Raw genomic sequence first — 16,914 nt, 5'->3', positions numbered from 1 at the left:
GCCAACAAGCCCTCATTGTTGTATGTTGCGTCGCGGCATCCTCAGTGGCGTTTCTTGTTCAGGAGAAAGAGGAGATTAACCGTTTAATCACGGTGCGACTCATCTGATTTACCCGTGGGCATGGATATAGCTACTCTCACCGACTCGAACCACATCATTTAACGCCGTGTGCCCACTTTGGTACCGGAAAAGAAAGGGAACATATCTTGCCAGGACACAAAAACGTCGCCCATTTGGGCTGCCTCAAATTCTTCGTTGCTTTCTTCCCACTCACACACAAAATGGCACGGCGGCCTATATCGACGGCGTACGATACGCAGTACTGCAGCTTTCACGACATTGAGCTGGTAGCGCCGTCGTCGCCGCCCAACAACATGGTCGTGTCCGACAGTCGACGGGACAAGCACGCTGATCGTGCGCACAGCCCTGCGCCCATGAAGCGCCAGGATTCGGGCTACGAATCTCACATCACAATATCCCCACGAGCATCATTGTCACACTCACGGCAATCTATATCCCCCCGACGACGATCTACAGCCAGTACAAACACCAGCACCGGTGCCGCCGTCAGCCGAACCCGGGCACGGCCCTCTACTCGCCGCTCCGGTAGGTCGCACTACCATGGCAATTCAGTCCACATGCCTCCATCCGTAGGCGCGACAGCAACGCCAAAGCAACAGCTATCGTACTTTCAATTCCCTCCGCCTGACCCCATGGACGATGAGCTCGACCGCTCAACCAACATGTCCTTCTCACACCCAACGGGCCAGCAACAACGACGGCAACAGCAGCAGCAACAGACCCTCCTCCCCCAGACGACACATTACTGGACCAGCGACCAGACACGCCGCCTCGAGTACGCCGCCATCGACGCTGCCAGCTGTGGTGTTAAGGGTTGGATCCGTCGCCACCTACCGGACTGCATCGGCGCCAACAGCTCAAAGAGGCACATATCCTTTGACGACGATACCGGAAGTGTGAGGAGGTACCGTCTCGAGCTGGAGGAGGACGACCACAAAGGCGATGAGAATCCTGCCCAGTCTAGGAAGCCGTTGTGGCGGTTCTGGGTCAGGGACGGAGACAACAGTCAGTAAATATGCGCTGTTGATGGTACTTCCCGCTTCTTATTTCCAACTTTCTGTCTCTGTCCTCTCTTTCCCCTTTCTTCTTTTTCTTTTCTTCCCGCATCACTGCATTGCCAGGAGTAATGAGCATTTCAACCCACGGCGTTTTATATACCCTCGACCTTGTCCGATCATATACTTGCTGATTGGCTTTATTTGGAGCTATCAGAACGGACTGGCAACAATTGCATTATAGTAATAGATAGCATAGCATATATCAAACATAGATGAGAATGATTAATACTACGAAATAGACTATTGAGTTGGCTTGCTTGACTTGTGCTGATGTTATCTCTCTTTGATCTCTTCTGATGCCCGCGAGTCTTCTTCTTTGTCTGCATATGACGTTCCTTCTTTGACCATGTAACCAGTCATGCTGAGCCTTACGCTACTGTGGGGTGCATCCTCTTTGTTCCATTCTGACGATGACAGGACAAGATGCAATTGGGCGAGGGAATTCGACTCATTTTGCCCGTAATCCCGCTCCTCGTCCTGTATATCTTCTTTCATTTTTGGCGCATATTGCAGCCCGAGCTACTTCCACATCTAGTAGTTTCAGGTGGGGAGGAAAGTCAATAGTAGCATGCAATATGTGGACAAAGGTCCCTCTGTCTGCCTGTGCATCGGACCCTGGCAATGGCCATGTCTTCGTTTGTCGACACTGTCTGATCTGCTCCGTGCCTATTGCCGCCGATATCCACGGCCGGAGTCACCATTCACCCACCCGGTCCTTTTCTCTACTCTTGTGCTCGAAACAGTTGGATGTGCACATGACGGCCCATTTCCTTCCCCTCTCTCTACATTCCCGTTGTCGACGGCCCCTTCACCTTCGTAACACGACAGAGCGTAATACGATGCGGTTAGGGAGAATAGAGCATAAAGAGCACTGTCAACTTTCTCTCTATCGGTAATACTCATCTCAGGATACTCGGTGGTCGAGAGGGTATTTGAACAGGACGTTGTGTCGACTTCGCTCTCAATCTACAGCACGAAGCCACAGACACACCATCCCTCATCAGCATCTCCAGTCTCATCAGCATCTTCGCCTTCGTCAGCATCGCCACTCAATGTCCAGGGGCGTCTGGCACGTCCAATCTACCAGTCTATTTGCTCTCTTATGCTTGTACCTTAAAACTCCATTTTAATGCTGTGTGCAATCTATACGCCAAAGTAGCAATATGAGTACATCTACCGTTGTCAAGCTCTATACATACTTTCTCTTGCATTGTAGCGCATGTTGTAAGTTCGAATCGTAATATCAACTGCGATGCCTTTGTGCTGCAGCACCATCTAATAGGACTATCCATGATTTATGTTATTTACTCTGGTACAATTGAACGGGTGAGCAGTGTATTTTGAGTAGTGTATTCTCTATGCTTGCTCGTTATCATATTGGCATTCATAAGGCTTGTTAACGCTCAGTCATTCCAGAAGCACAGAATGACGAATACAGGAACAAAGCATTCACTTGTCTTTTACCATTGTTTATGTTACCAGATGTCCATTGTGTTATGTATTAACAGCTAGCATATCTGATACAGACATGATGAATTTGTTCTCCTGTTTCGTTTTCGTTTGTCGCACTACCAGATTGTTATGCCTCTTGCCATTCTCACACAGAGCTTGTTTCTTGAAAATGAATCTGTGATATCATGATCCGTCCACAGAGACAGGATAGACAAAGAAAAACGGCAGTCCTTTGTGCCCTGTTGAATGTTTGCAGCAGACGAGAGTGATGCTTGCATTACGTTACAGGGTACCAAAGGGCAACACCATGCGAACGAAGGAGACAGACTGTGACAAGAAAGTCCGATACCTTCTGTCTAAGGTCTCATCCTGGGAGAATGGTTTTGGCGAGAGGTGAAAGCATATAACGGGGAGCTCATTCCGGCTTTGGATAATCATCCTCAGCACTTCGTTCTCATCTTCAGCGATATTCCCATCCTCAGAAAACGTTCCTTTTTCTGCTCCATCTCACTCCCGTCAACCGCCCATGACAAGGCGCTCACACAGCATACATATATAGAAACTATCCGGCCCATCACGACAAGGCCACTTACGCAATGGATGGTAACAGGTCCCAAATCCCGGTACAGCTCGACAGTGAGACCCTAGCTTTAGAGAATAATATTCTCCACTACCAGCTGACCGTCAAGAGACAGGAAAACATCAATCTCATCCGTGAGAACAACACCCTCTGGCGCGCCCACCACCACCTGCTGGAGACCAACGTGGCCCTGGCGCCCGAGAACGCTCAGCTGCGACTGGAGCTTCAGCGACAGAACTATGCCGGTCCGTCCTCCGAGGTGCAGCTCGCGCGCCTCAAGCACGAGGTCACCCGACTCCAGACGGCTAACCGACATCTACAGATCCAGAACCGCCGCATACGGGAACAGGGCGGAAGGATAAAGTCGCTCAGCCAGGAGGTCGTCTCTCTGACCGCCCAGTTGGAGGCGATCAGGATCGACCAGTCAGCGAGGTATCAGACTGTCGCCAACACGGCTGAGATGGCGCCTGGCCATCTTGAGGCCTTGAGCAAGAAGCTGGATGATGTGAATTAGGACAGCATTGGCTCATCTTGGAGCAACGCCCGGGTAAGCTCAACCCTGTGGAAAGAAGTTGGCATACGGAGGTTTGGAACAGGAGATTACAACTCAAAAAAACAAGACATGAAAAAAAAAGGAAATACAACCCCCCTCCTCCCCCTCAAAAGATGTTATTTTTTTTTAAAAAAAAATATAGCCTACACGGAAAAGGGCCAATAGATAGAGTAGACTGGCATTGAGATCATATTATAACATCATTTTCGTGTTAGTCGTAATACAGGGTACGTGAGAATCTATCAACAAGACGCAAAGTGCAAAAGGGCAACATACAAGTTGTGTAAGCCAAAGGGCTGTAAGATGCGGAAACTATTTTTATTCTCATATGGATAGATGCTACATTCATCCAACAAGAAGATGGAGGAAGCGCAACGCAGCATGAATCATCAGCATAGAAATGAGGCAGAGGCAGGGGCTGGGTGATACGACATATGGTGGCTGATTCTCCCTCCATCTATTCATGCCAACATGTTGGATTTTGGAGATTTGCAAAGGGAGCAGAAGCTATAAAGCCGATGATTGCATGTAAGTTGTAAGGCACAAACGTGTAATACGGCATGGGTCTGCAAGACGGAGTGATACGACATACGCTACCTATTCCTGCTCCGTCTCCTATTCCTTACAGCATAATCAAAGGGCGTCTGATAGGAGTAAAGTGCAAGCTTTGGAGTCGATTGGAGTCACAAGTCGATTCCATACAAGCAAAACTACAGACATGTGGTGCAATGTGGCGTCCAGCCTCGTCATGACAACGACAAGAACCCTCCCCCTGACATCTCTCCTCGAAGATGGCGGATTGGTAGATGGAGGATGTCTATAGAACAGACAATGGAGGCCTCCTTCGGGGCTGGGCATAGTGCACCGGAGGGCTGAGTCCGATCACGATGGAGACAAAAGTCACCTTGGCGGTCTGAGTACATGGGGGTGTTTAAGCGACATACTAGTAGTCATCGTCTATCCGCCGGCGGGTCCCCAAGTCGGACAAGACTCAAGACATCTAAATAAGCTCTGCTATCTGCTGCTATATGATGCGTGTGCGCGTCATTTAGAATCCATACTGGAGAAGTGTGGCAGTGAACTACGGGAGGTCGGAGGCCAAGAAGATGGGAAAGCTTGTGGTCGGGACTCACACCCATGGCATAGACGAGGCTAACCTCTTCTTCGGTCGTGGTAGAATCGACGGAGAAAAATAACCTGTTCACCCCTCGGTGTGCTAGGTAGAATGCGGCAAGATGTATCAAAAGAGGCAAAAAAAAAAACCCCCCCCCCAAAAAAAAGTTGCCATCGGTACACCGGTAGCAGGCCATTGGTAACCACTAATATCGAATCCTCTTCAGAGCCGCTTCCACTCTCTTCATCATACAAATACTCGGTAGAGCTCGGAGTGCAGACGAGCGGTATGCCATGACCGGCCGTCTTGGCTGGAAGGAGGCGTTGGCAGTCGGGCCTCACGATGTATACGGCTGCCACTGTACGTATGATAGATCATGGACGACGTGTAACGGCATGATGGAGAGCGGCTGGTCAATGGTGGTAGGGAGAACGTGGAGATCGAAAAGGACATAGGAAAAGTACGCCGTTGATGACCAAGAGTACAGAACTCAAGAGCAGGACAATATATCATCTATGACGTGAGAAAGAACCGAGTGCGAGGGCACTGGATTGTGGCTATGTTGACGGGATTTTGCTCCGCAGTGATAGTATACGTGCAGTGCCAAGTTATGTGATGGGACCCAAGGAGCCCCTCATTTTGACGAAGAGAGAAGTTGTGGGTTGCCAAGGGGAATCTTCGATTTGCAAAACCGTAGAAAGTCTCCCCAGCGTCAATGATTATTGTCGGCTGCTGTACTATCGGTCGAGAGAAACAGGAACTTTGGTCGAGCGCCTCTGAGGACGGAAGGGTGGGTGTGGATCTGTTCGGCCGGCTCCCACATACCGGATTAGCTCGAGTTGAAGTGTCAACAAGGCAGGGGTGTAAGCTGTAGACTCGTAATAAATCATGAGGACTGGTTTGGACGAGTACCCGACGCATAGCCGGCAAGACTCGTAGGCCACGATACGTCACCGGACTGGTGGCATCCTATCGAGGTATGCGAGTGAAGTTGTGGATGATGAGGCTTGGTTTTTGCCGCCAGGCATTCTTTACCTGTTGCAGGTATTGCATGACGCTGCATGTGTCTTTCCCAGCTTCGTGTGTTTGTTTCCCTGCTCCGGCATATCGAGATGAACACGTGGATTGGAAAAGAAGAGGATTAATGTCGACGTGATAATAATCCGTGGTAATACATCTGCAGATTAAACCTAGAAATTAGATATGCCGTCGACTTTAATTACGGAGTACGAGACTATGAGTACACATCTTCCGCAAACGGAGTAGTTGCAGGCACAGCCACTCCATCTGACCAACCACAGTCTCCGCAAGTCCGGATCACTACCCTCTCACAGTGGAACCGAGATTGTACCGCGACAGCGGGAATTTACTAGATGCGACGCTCCGGTAGCCGACGGTCACGTTGACGGGGTATGCGCCACACTTGACAAGTGCCTTTGCCACAAAGCTCGTGTAATCTGCTCCGGTACCAGCCACACGGAGCTCGTTCCTGCTTCTTCTTTGGAGACGCCTCAAAAGGTCGGCTTCAGCTGCAGTGGAACACCAGCCACACCCTTAGCCACAGGCACTCACCGATAGGTCCCCTCAGCTCTGCCCCTCAGGTCTGCCTCGACCCGGCCTTGTTCAGCGCAGGAGATGTGGCGCAGTGGCCATTCTTCCCCAACATCGCGTGCGTCTCAAGGCCGCTACGTTCCATGATGATGGCGAAGAAGAGCAAGGTGTGGACGTGGTCGCCTGCATCATGTTACAGCTTGGGCGAGTACTACTCCGTAAAGTAGAGCCTACTAGGCCGCTCAGCATACTCGTACCACTTACTTGTATGGGAAAAGTGCAGATTAATCTGTACACACAACTACAACACATACATGTGCATATGCGTCTTGGCGCCCGCCGACCAGCATCAGGCACACCTGGGTCTAACATGTACATGGTGCTACTACATATACTAGTAGCTAGTTGCAACTTGGGATCGTGAAATACTGGGGAAGTGATTGGACGGAAACGAATAAGAATGGCCTACTACAGATTTCATGGTCGCCGTAATTTATCCAGCCTTGGCAACCGCCCAGTTTGCCTAGACTCACTTCCTGATGCACATGGGGGCGCCTAACAGCTTTGGCTGTTGCTCCCGTAACGTAACTTGTACGAGCATATGCACTATCAGGCAGAGAAATGCCGAGACCACCTTAGTTGCGGCTTGAATCGCGGCCGTCGCTCTTGAGCAAAGAAGATGGAAGAATGAGAGGGAGAGAGGGGGGGGGGGAGGCAGGTCGGATCGGTGTGCACTGCCCCCTTCTCCTTTCAATTCTGGCGTCAATGGCTTACGAATAGCTTGAGTTATACTCTCGTACAGAAATGTACTACTACCGTTACGTGCTATTACGGTACGACTGCTAGCACGGTCAGATAGAGTAGTACGAGTAGCAATCCGTAGTATCAAGCTTTGAAGGAAACATTGACCGTTCTGTCTGGTACGAACAAGGCGGGAATGAGATACCTCGGGTGTGGGGGAAGGCATGGACAGGAAGGATGGCAAGCATGGACGTAATAAGGTGGCAGCTATTGAAAAGTAAATTATTATGAATATCCGGCAACTGATATGATAACTGGGAAGAAGCGAAGAAGAAACGAAAGAACAGACAGAGAGGACAATGTGGAGGGTCCTACGAGCACGCACACGGTACGAGTAAGGGGCGGGATGAAATATCGCAGTGAGGCTGTGCAGAGAGAAAAATATGGAGACCTGGAGTCCATCTCCTTAACAATTTCGGCGGTTGGGACCCCCCCCCCTTCGCTTCTGCTTGTACCTTGGTCTTATCTGCCACAGACCTGCTGGATAGAAATGGCAGGATGCTTCGGCAACAACAACAGCTCTCTCGACTGCACAGACGCTCTAGATGTCACCGGAAAATCAAGAAACGTAGAGATAGTCTAGAAAGAACGAAAAGTCCAGACGCAAGGAGTTTGAAAGCGCCTATACAGGTACGAGTCAATGGTGAAACGCAGGGAGGAGAGACCCCTGGAGGGCGCCCTGTTGCCTAAGCGCAGCTTTAGTATTATACTGGAGGAGTACTCGTACAGGCCTGCGAGGTGGGGGGATGGCCCCGAGCAAGCGCTGGAGTCTGGTGGGCCCCGTCGCCTGGCTTCTAGTGGACAGGTAGAGGCTCTACAGCGCTCTGTAGGTCCAGCTTGACCAATGAGGAGACAGACTAGGTAAACAAGCATCCGACTTTTAAGTGGGGGGATGGACGAAGTTCAATCTACCACGTACCACCACTTACCAGTTAGCCACCCGACTCTTGTCACTTGTGGTCCTTTTCCTGTGAGGAACAGGGGGGGGGATACCACCTAGATTGGTAGTCAGACCGATACTGCGGAGTATAATGTATTTCATTCATGCCATCAGAGGTGGCCGATGTACCCTTATGTAAAGTACCGAGTACTACTAGTAGCCATCATCACTGCAATGCTACCCGCGCTACTTTTCTCGTTACCTGTCCCCACACTATTGCAGCTGGTGGTGCAGTACAAGTACGGATACAGATTAGACACACGAGGCATGCGCAGGGTCCATGCTTCCTTCCTTTTCAGATTCTCCCTACTATTGCGCTTCATTGCTCATTGCATTCGCTAGTAGTAATCTTACTAGTCTCTCTCTCTCTCTCTCCCCCTCTCCTCCCTCTTCTTCTTTCGCTTTCAATCCTTCCCATCCTCACCCGCCGCTCCACGCACAACTTCTCATTCCATCGGGTCTACGCCAGTCAGCTAGACATTACTCATAAGCTTCGGCCTCTCAAGGCTGTGTCCTGCCTAATTCTTCTGGCAGTTGCGTGGCGCAGCAACCCGACCAGACGAGTATCGTCTTCAGTGAGCCTCGCCTCTCGACCCAGAAGTTGATGGACTTGTAACGATCTACTTATTCCTACGGGGCATACGTTGGCATCTTACTACTACTCGTACACATATACCTTACTCGCCTACCATCTGCACGCACCCCTCCCGTCGCTTTATACGATACTTCCTACGAGTACTCCCTCCTACTTTCACTTGGCGCTTGCGATCCTCGGGCTATTACCACCGCCTCACCAGCAATACATACGAGAATACTCCGTACACACACACACACACACACACACACACACACATATATATATATATATATATATATACTCGTACGAGTATTCCACCCCCTTAGCCCGTCTCTCCTTCCCCTTACCGACCTCTGTGGCTTTCACCTCTTGCTGCGTCCACACAACTTAGTACGCATATGTCGACGGATCCTACACGAGAGCAGATTCATTCATCCCCCGGCAGCGACTCGCTTGCCTTCTTCTGCCCATCATGACTGCGACACCGAATCAGCAGCCTTCCAGCAGCAGCCACAGCAACACGCTATCTCCTCCCACACTACAGGTCGACACCAGGCAACGGTCGCACAGCAATGCCGACACCGTAGTCTCTAGCGCCTCCAACCCTTTCCTGACTCCCGCCGTCACCAGCGCCGCAACCAGCGCCATCACCCCCAGCATACACTCGACCGTCCTCGAAGATCCCAAAGTCGCCCTGCGCCCCGACCCTGGCACCGAGGCCGACTTCCACGTCGACGATAACCCTTACGCTTTCTCCCCCGGTCAGCTCAACAAGCTTCTCAATCCTAAGTCGCTGTCCGCCTTCAAGGCTCTGGGTGGCCTACGGGGAATCATCCGTGGTCTGCAGACGGATGCCCATGCCGGTCTGTCCGTCGACGAGACATCGGCCACCAGACGAATCTCCTTCGACGAGGCCATTCGCCCCGACACGCCAGATGTGGATAAGTCAAAACAGTCGTTGCCTCCAGCGGCCGCTCCGGCGGATGCTGTTCTCCACTCGGATCGTATCCGCGTCTACAAGGCCAACGTTCTGCCTCCCAAGAAGGCCACGTCCTTCCTGAGGCTCGTCTGGGCTGCCTACAATGACATGGTACTCATCGTCCTGAGTGTAGCCGCCGCCATCTCCCTCGCACTGGGTCTGTATGAGACTCTCGGGAGAGATCATGAGCCTGGTACACCCATGCCTGTCGACTGGGTCGAGGGTGTCGCCATCTTTGTCGCCATCGTCATCGTCACCGTTGTCGGATCCGTCAACGATTGGCAAAAGGAGCGCGCTTTTGTCAAGCTCAACGCCAAGAAGGATGAGCGTGACGTCAAGGTTATTCGCTCCGGAAAGTCCGAAATGATGAGCGTCCACGACATTCTCGTTGGTGACGTTCTCCACCTCGAGCCTGGAGACCTGGTCCCTGTCGACGGTATTCTCATCGAGGGTCACGACCTCAAGTGCGACGAGTCCTCGGCTACCGGTGAGTCGGATGCCCTCAAGAAGACGGGCGGTGATATCGTCATGCAAGCCCTCGAGTCCGGCCAGGGCAGGGGCGATCTCGACCCCTTCATCATTTCGGGCGCCAAAGTTCTTGAGGGTATGGGTACGTACGTTGCTACGTCTGTTGGAACCAACTCCAGCTTTGGCAAGATCATGATGTCCGTCCGCACTGAGATGAACCCCACGCCCCTGCAGAAGAAGCTCGAGGGGTTGGCCCTGGCCATCGCCAAGCTCGGCATGGCTGCTGCCTCCCTCCTCTTCTTCGTCCTGCTCTTCCGCTTCCTCGCCGACCTGTCCGACAACAACGACAGCCCGGCCGAGAAGGCCTCCACCTTCACCGATATCCTCATCGTTGCCATTACCGTCGTCGTCGTCGCCGTCCCTGAAGGCCTGCCCTTGGCCGTCACGCTCGCCCTGGCCTTTGCTACCACCCGCATGCTCCGCGAGAACAACCTTGTCCGTGTCCTCCGTGCTTGTGAAACCATGGGAAACGCCACCACTATCTGCTCCGACAAGACGGGAACACTCACAACCAACAAGATGACGGTCGTTGCTGGCACTTTTGGTGCCACGAGCTTCTCTAGGGCCGACTCCGAGAAGCCTATCGAGACCACCATATCCCAGTGGGCTGCCAACCTCAAGGACGTTACTAAGCAGGCCATCATCCAGTCCATCGCTATCAACTCCACTGCCTTCGAGGGTAAGGAGGACGGCAAGCTTGTCTTTATCGGTTCTAAGACGGAGACTGCTCTGCTTTCCATGGCCCGCGAGTCGCTCGGTATGGCCAACCTGGCTGAGGTCCGCAGCAACGAGGAGATTGCCCACCTCTACCCCTTTGACTCCAAGAAGAAGTGTATGGGTGCCGTCATCAAGCTCAAGAAGGACGGCGGCTACCGCCTCCTGGTCAAGGGCGCCTCGGAGATCTTGCTCAGGTACTGTTCGGCTCAGGCCGACCTGGACACCCTCGCCGAGATGCCCCTCGACAAGCCCCAGCGCAAGGCCCTCCGCGCCACCATCGACTCGTACGCTAGCAACTCGCTCCGCACCATCGGCCTTGTCTATAAGGACTACCCCTCGTGGCCTCCGGCCCACGCCGAGGTCGAGGACGGCGAGGCTGACTTCTCCTCCCTCCTGCACGACCTCACCTTCTTTGGCCTCGTCGGTATCCAGGACCCCGTCCGCCCCGGTGTTCCCGAGGCCGTCGCCAAGGCCAAGCACGCCGGTGTCATGACGCGCATGGTTACCGGTGATAACATTGTGACGGCCCGTGCCATTGCCACCGAGTGCGGCATCTATACCGAGGGTGGCGTCGTCATGGAGGGCCCCGAGTTCCGCAAGATGACCGAGGCTCAGTTCCTCGAGACGCTGCCTAAGCTCCAGGTCCTCGCTCGCTCCTCGCCCGAGGACAAGCGCATCCTGGTCACCAAGCTGAAGGAGATGGGCGAGACTGTTGCCGTCACCGGTGACGGTACCAACGATGCTCCCGCCCTCAAGGCTGCCGATGTCGGGTTCTCTATGGGCATCTCTGGAACCGAGGTGGCCAAGGAGGCCTCGGCTATTGTCCTCATGGACGACAACTTCACTTCCATCATCACTGCTCTCAAGTGGGGACGTGCTGTTAACGATGCCGTCCAGAAGTTCCTTCAGGTATGCTCCTTCCCCAATATCTCCCGTCCTTCCCGACACTAATGTTCACAACCCGGCAGTTCCAAATCACGGTCAACATCACTGCCGTCATCATCGCCTTCGTCTCCGCCGTCTCATCTGACTCCATGGAGTCAGTCCTCACGGCCGTGCAGCTCTTGTGGATCAACCTCATCATGGATACGTTCGCTGCCCTGGCCCTGGCCACCGACCCGCCGACAGAGAAGATCTTAGACCGCCCTCCTCAGGGCAAGAAGACTCCCCTCATCACGACTAACATGTGGAAGATGATAATCGGCCAGAGCATATTCCAGCTTGTGGTGACGCTCATCTTGTACTTTGCCGGACCAGAGATTCTCAGCTACGACCGCGATGACGATGACAAGATGCTGGAGCTCGACACTATCATCTTCAACATGTTTGTGTGGATGCAAATCTTCAACCAGTTCAACAACCGCCGCCTGGACAACAAGCTCAACATCCTCGAGGGTGTCCACCGTAACTTCTTCTTCATGGGTATAAGCGTTCTCATGGTTGGCCTGCAGGTGTGCATCGTCTACGTCGGCTCGCGCGCCTTCAGCATCAAGTCTGGTGGTCTCGACGGCACCCAGTGGGCCATTTCGGTCGTCACTGCTCTCATGTGCTGGCCGTGGGCTATTCTCATCCGACTTTTCCCTGACCAGTGGTTCCACGCCATTGCCACGTTTGTCGGCACGCCATTTGTCATCGTCTACCGCGCCCTCGGAAAGGCCTGGTCCGCCACTTTCGGTCGCATGTTCCGGGCCATGAAGCCCAAGAAGAACAAGAAGGCCGACGATGGCGGCGAGAGCAACGCCTCCAATGACGACGATGAGAATGCCGATCGCGACAGCGACGAGACTGTTGGCGAAAACAGCCGCCACGTCACCAGCAGCGGCAGCGGCCAGGTGCCCCAGCTTCACATCGAGACTGTGGCCCCTGCTACGGAGAATGAGAAAGCTGACGACTCGGCTCTCAGCCCTGCCATTCCGTCCATCGTGGCTCCTGACGACGAGCAGTCGCTGTCCCCAGAGTCGCCTATGGGCACTAAGAGTCAACCCGTCCCCTTTCCGTCGCCTCCGCGGGTAGAAATTACCGATGACTCTGATCATGCGAAATCTCCGAAGTCGTAATCTGTTCTTTTTTTATTACACTTGTTTGTTGTTCCCGAAAGATTCCCTATAATGCCTGTATTTCTTTCTCTTCTACCATAGAGCGCACGCTTCTTTATTTAGTCTTTCTTTTTTTTGTTTTTTTTTTTGTTTAGGATGTTTTGTCTACTACATCTGCACCTACACTATCCAGCATGAGCGAAGATCCCCCCTCTCTCTCTTCTTAAATCCATATTTTTGGATACAAAGAAAACGTTTATTTGTCTTGTTCGGTTGACGGGCTCTCTTTTTTATATTCAACCCATGGAGTTACTATATTTGGCGCGATTCATTAATAGATAGGTTCTTATGGTACGGCATGTTTTGGTTTTTCTGACACCCTTGGTTCGGATCTATTAGTCTGAGATACTTTATTATTACTACTACAGGTAGTGTCAGCTGGCGTCTTAGGACTGTTTTCTTTCCCTCTGTTCTGGTAAATAATACAAGAGTTGCATAGCAGGTTCACATATTTCAATGAGTGTGCCCAGGTGTTGAAATCTGAACTCGAATGATGTCCATAAGAATGACAATCAGTGATAGCAGACACTGGAAATGCTGATTCTATTTACACTCCTAGCTAACTTTGAACAAATTCTAGACAGAAATACCATTTATTTTCTTGATTTTATTTTATTTTAATTTTCTTAGAGGAAAACAGATAAATAAAGGAAGACCTCTTATTTCAGCTAGAGTATCAGTAAAACGCCACAAAAGAAAAAGAGAGAACGATGAGATGATCAGAGTCTCCAGCCAACTACCGTCCATCCTTTGCGCGATCCGCAGACAACAAATTCGCTGTGGTCCCCATGAGGTGGGTACTCGTCCTCAGACGCGACGGAGGACAAGCCCTGATCCAGGTCGACATCAACCTCCATCTCCATCTCCATGAGCTCGTCTTCGTCGTCTTCACCGACGGCCTCGAACCCATCATCAATCTCGAAGTACCCATCGTCATCATCAGAGGCGGATGCCGCCCTGACAGAAAGCACATCCTCCTGACCGATGACGAAGCTAAAGTCGGGCCTCCTGTCGCCGGCCTCTTTCGGCTGCTCTAGCTCCCTGGTGCTGGAAAGATCGACCTCGGAGGCTGACTGGTATGAGGAGTAGTCGTCAACCACCACGGTGGGAACCGGGAGGTTCCGGGTAGAAGTCGCGGATGTCGTGTCCTTCAGCTCCTCACCGATCGTGGGAGAGTCAGTCGGACACGCTTTGGGGGGGCACGTGTCGCCTAGGAGAGCGGCATCGGAATAGGCATCGGGAACAGCGTGGTGGTTGGCGCCGCGAGTGTCGGATGGGATGCGACAGCATCTCGTTGGCTGGGGCTCGTAACCCTTGGGGAGATGTTGGCGGACGCTGGATTGGACATGGTGGCAGGTAGGGGCATCGTAGCCATGGCGGCCAGGCTGCCCCGTCTGGCTGCTGCGGCTGCTGCCCAGCTTGGTCTCGAGGCCGTGGATTCGCGCGGCCGGGGCCGTGATGGTCTCATCGGTGTCTAGTAACTTGTACACGGTCTCCCTGGAGAACCTGTCACGGTGTTCGGACGACCTCTCGAGTGCCCGTGCGCACTCCGCGGTCGACTTGCGCTGGCGGATGATGCGGTCGTCCTGGAGCCCGATGGTGTCGTCTCGGCTGTCGACCTTTGTCGCCACGAGCGCCATGTTCTGGAGCATGTTGAAGAGGCTGTCGCCGTACTTTTGGAGACGGCCGTCGACGCATTCGGACCCAAGGCCGTTGTCTCTGTCTCTGTTGCTGTTGCTCAGCTGGCGACGGCTCATGTCCTCGAGGATGCTGGCCTGATGCTCCGCCAATTTTGCCTTCTTTCTGACGGCGGTTTCGTCATCTGTGTGAGAGTACGCGGAATGTTCAGAACGATTGTCAAGACCTCTCGGCGAGACAGACCGCGAAAACAAGCCACCTCCCTCCCCGAGGATTTGCCCAGATGACGACGGCTCGGCCTTGTTGCTCCTGATATTGTAGTTGTAGTTGTAGTTGTAGTTGGAGGTGCGGGCCTGGCCTATCGCGACACGTTGAGAGCGGAGGAACTCAACGCAAATGGCGTAGCTCGTGTGGCTATTGTTGAAGGCGCCCCTCGGCTCACCTGTCCATGCGGAGATGCTGGGGTTCCTGTCGGATTTCCGTGGGCGGGAACACATGGCCATCCTCAGTCGCCACTCACTATCGATCAGGAGCCTGTCGATGACTTCCATAGCCTTGGAGTCCTCCATCGCGGGGAAGTTCTGGATCCGGGCGTACATTCGATACACCTCTGCCACGCTGAGGGATGGCCCATTGTCAGGGTCATTGCGCTGAACATCGGGACAGATGCTGATGTGGATACTCGCGATGAGATGGTGCTCACCCTTGGACTCCTCCGCGGGAAATCCCCGGCTGCGAACACTCGCGATGAGCTCGTACCCAGACTCAGGCTTGGACATCCTGGGCCTCGGAGACCCGGCAGTCTTGGCTCTGGCCTCCAGAGTAGGTTCGGAAGCAGTAACCCTGTCCTGGAGAGACTTGACGGCACACGTCATGGACCCGATCCTGGACTCGTGGTCGCTTCCCAGGCCCATCACGGCATTCAGGCGGTCGTTCATGTCCTTGACATCTCCCACCGCGATGCTGGCGTTGGTGTCGTCGTCGTCGTCGTCGTCGTCGTCGTCGTCGTCGTCGTCGTCGTTGTTGTAGGTGTTGTCGGTGGAGCGTTGCTGTCGTCCCGACGTTTTCTGTTTGTTCTTGCTCTCCTTCTGGAATAGGTACAGTACAGAAAGCAGCCAAGGGATAGAGACAATGAGGAAAGCGTCAGAAATGCCGATCAGTACGGCAGCAACCGTAGACATGGCGTCAGAGGTTGCGGGCCCTGTTATAGCTGCTTGGAGGGGGGGGGGAAGAAGGGCGGATGGCGAAAGGTGCCGTATGATACCAAGAAGAGGAAGCTACTTCCTGATGTCAGTCCTTTCATAAATGAAAGACCATAGTGACAGACGATGCCATGGTGATTGTGTGGTGGCGGAATGGCGCGATGCTCTTAGTACGGGCGTTCGGCTGGCGTTTTTATAGAAACCTGACGCCACCACTGGACATCTGACTATCGAAACTGTCACACAGTCCTTCCACAGGACTCATTCTTCGATTCAACTAAGTTTTGATGTTTCTCCGTAGGAGAAAAGAGAGGTCAAATGATAGAATGAGGCGTCAAGATCGGGGTGGCTTATTTCAAAGATGTTGGATGGACTGGGTATGACGGTAGAATGGAGGCTATCTATATATGGTCGCCTCGTACATTATGCCTATGCATGGATACTACGTAGTCATGGTGTGAAAGAAAGGCTATTCTTGTGTATATAAGGACTGAGTAATATTGTGTCGTTGATACCGTCGGTATTGGAGACTGTCGCATCTATAGTAAGGATTGGGAAAGAGTTTCATGTATTGCTCACTTGAACGCCACATACTGTCAGAGCATGAGGAACGGGGTCTCCCAGCAGCAAGGAAGAGTATGATTCAGTCTGCGTGTGCTTGACTTGGAGTTATTATGACGAAGATACTGGTAACGTTGCACTCTGCATGTCGTTGACAATACACGAATATATTCCGTATATCTATCTCCCTTCACAGCACTATCAAATCACATAGGAAAACGGAGGCGCCCTCTACGCAGACGGTACTTTCCACCACAGGTAATATAAGTTGATCTTTCAACTTTAACAGATGTGCCGCCCCAGCCAAACTCCCCACCTGACAATGTCTTCAACCCGGGTCGGCCCGCGAAGGACCTTAAAACCAGAAGTTGGACGTGAATCCAGCCCCGCTTCATTGAATAAGTAAAAAAACAATAGGAGTAGAGGTATTTCACCGGCGCCGAAGCTCCCTCCTATTCTACACCTCCTATGTCTTTTCACAATGTC

General features: G+C 52.6%; 4 protein-coding genes across 4 annotated transcripts; 3 read left to right on the top strand and 1 right to left on the bottom strand.

The window, feature by feature from the left end:
* Nucleotides 1–281: 281 nt before the first annotated feature.
* GMORB2_7794 (uncharacterized protein) lies at nucleotides 282–1,094 on the top strand (the record flags this gene model as incomplete). Its single annotated transcript, XM_035469759.1, has 2 exons — nucleotides 282–414; nucleotides 538–1,094. The coding sequence occupies 2 exons, from the start codon at nucleotides 282–284 to the stop codon at nucleotides 1,092–1,094; spliced, it is 690 nt and encodes a 229-aa protein (XP_035320853.1).
* Nucleotides 1,095–3,187: 2,093 nt separating this feature from the next.
* On the top strand, nucleotides 3,188–3,685 carry GMORB2_7793 (uncharacterized protein; the record flags this gene model as incomplete). The annotated part of the gene is made up of 1 exon (XM_035469758.1): nucleotides 3,188–3,685. One exon carries the CDS (start codon nucleotides 3,188–3,190, stop codon nucleotides 3,683–3,685), a length of 498 nt encoding a protein of 165 aa, XP_035320852.1.
* Nucleotides 3,686–9,179: 5,494 nt separating this feature from the next.
* On the top strand, nucleotides 9,180–12,988 carry GMORB2_7792 (P-type Ca2+ transporter type 2C; the record flags this gene model as incomplete). The annotated part of the gene is made up of 2 exons (XM_035469757.1): nucleotides 9,180–11,840; nucleotides 11,900–12,988. 2 exons carry the CDS (start codon nucleotides 9,180–9,182, stop codon nucleotides 12,986–12,988), a joined length of 3,750 nt encoding a protein of 1,249 aa, XP_035320851.1.
* Nucleotides 12,989–13,746: 758 nt separating this feature from the next.
* On the bottom strand, nucleotides 13,747–15,846 carry GMORB2_7791 (uncharacterized protein; the record flags this gene model as incomplete). Its single annotated transcript, XM_035469756.1, has 2 exons — nucleotides 13,747–14,849; nucleotides 14,925–15,846. The coding sequence occupies 2 exons, from the start codon at nucleotides 15,844–15,846 to the stop codon at nucleotides 13,747–13,749; spliced, it is 2,025 nt and encodes a 674-aa protein (XP_035320850.1).
* Between the last annotated feature and the right edge of the window lie 1,068 nt (nucleotides 15,847–16,914).

This window comes from Geosmithia morbida (genome assembly GCF_012550715.1).
Source record: "Geosmithia morbida isolate 1262 chromosome Unknown scaffold_9, whole genome shotgun sequence".
Classification (NCBI taxonomy): domain Eukaryota; kingdom Fungi; phylum Ascomycota; class Sordariomycetes; order Hypocreales; family Bionectriaceae; genus Geosmithia; species Geosmithia morbida.
Note: the sequence above shows the minus strand (reverse complement) of the source record. Positions and strands in the feature narration are given on the sequence as shown.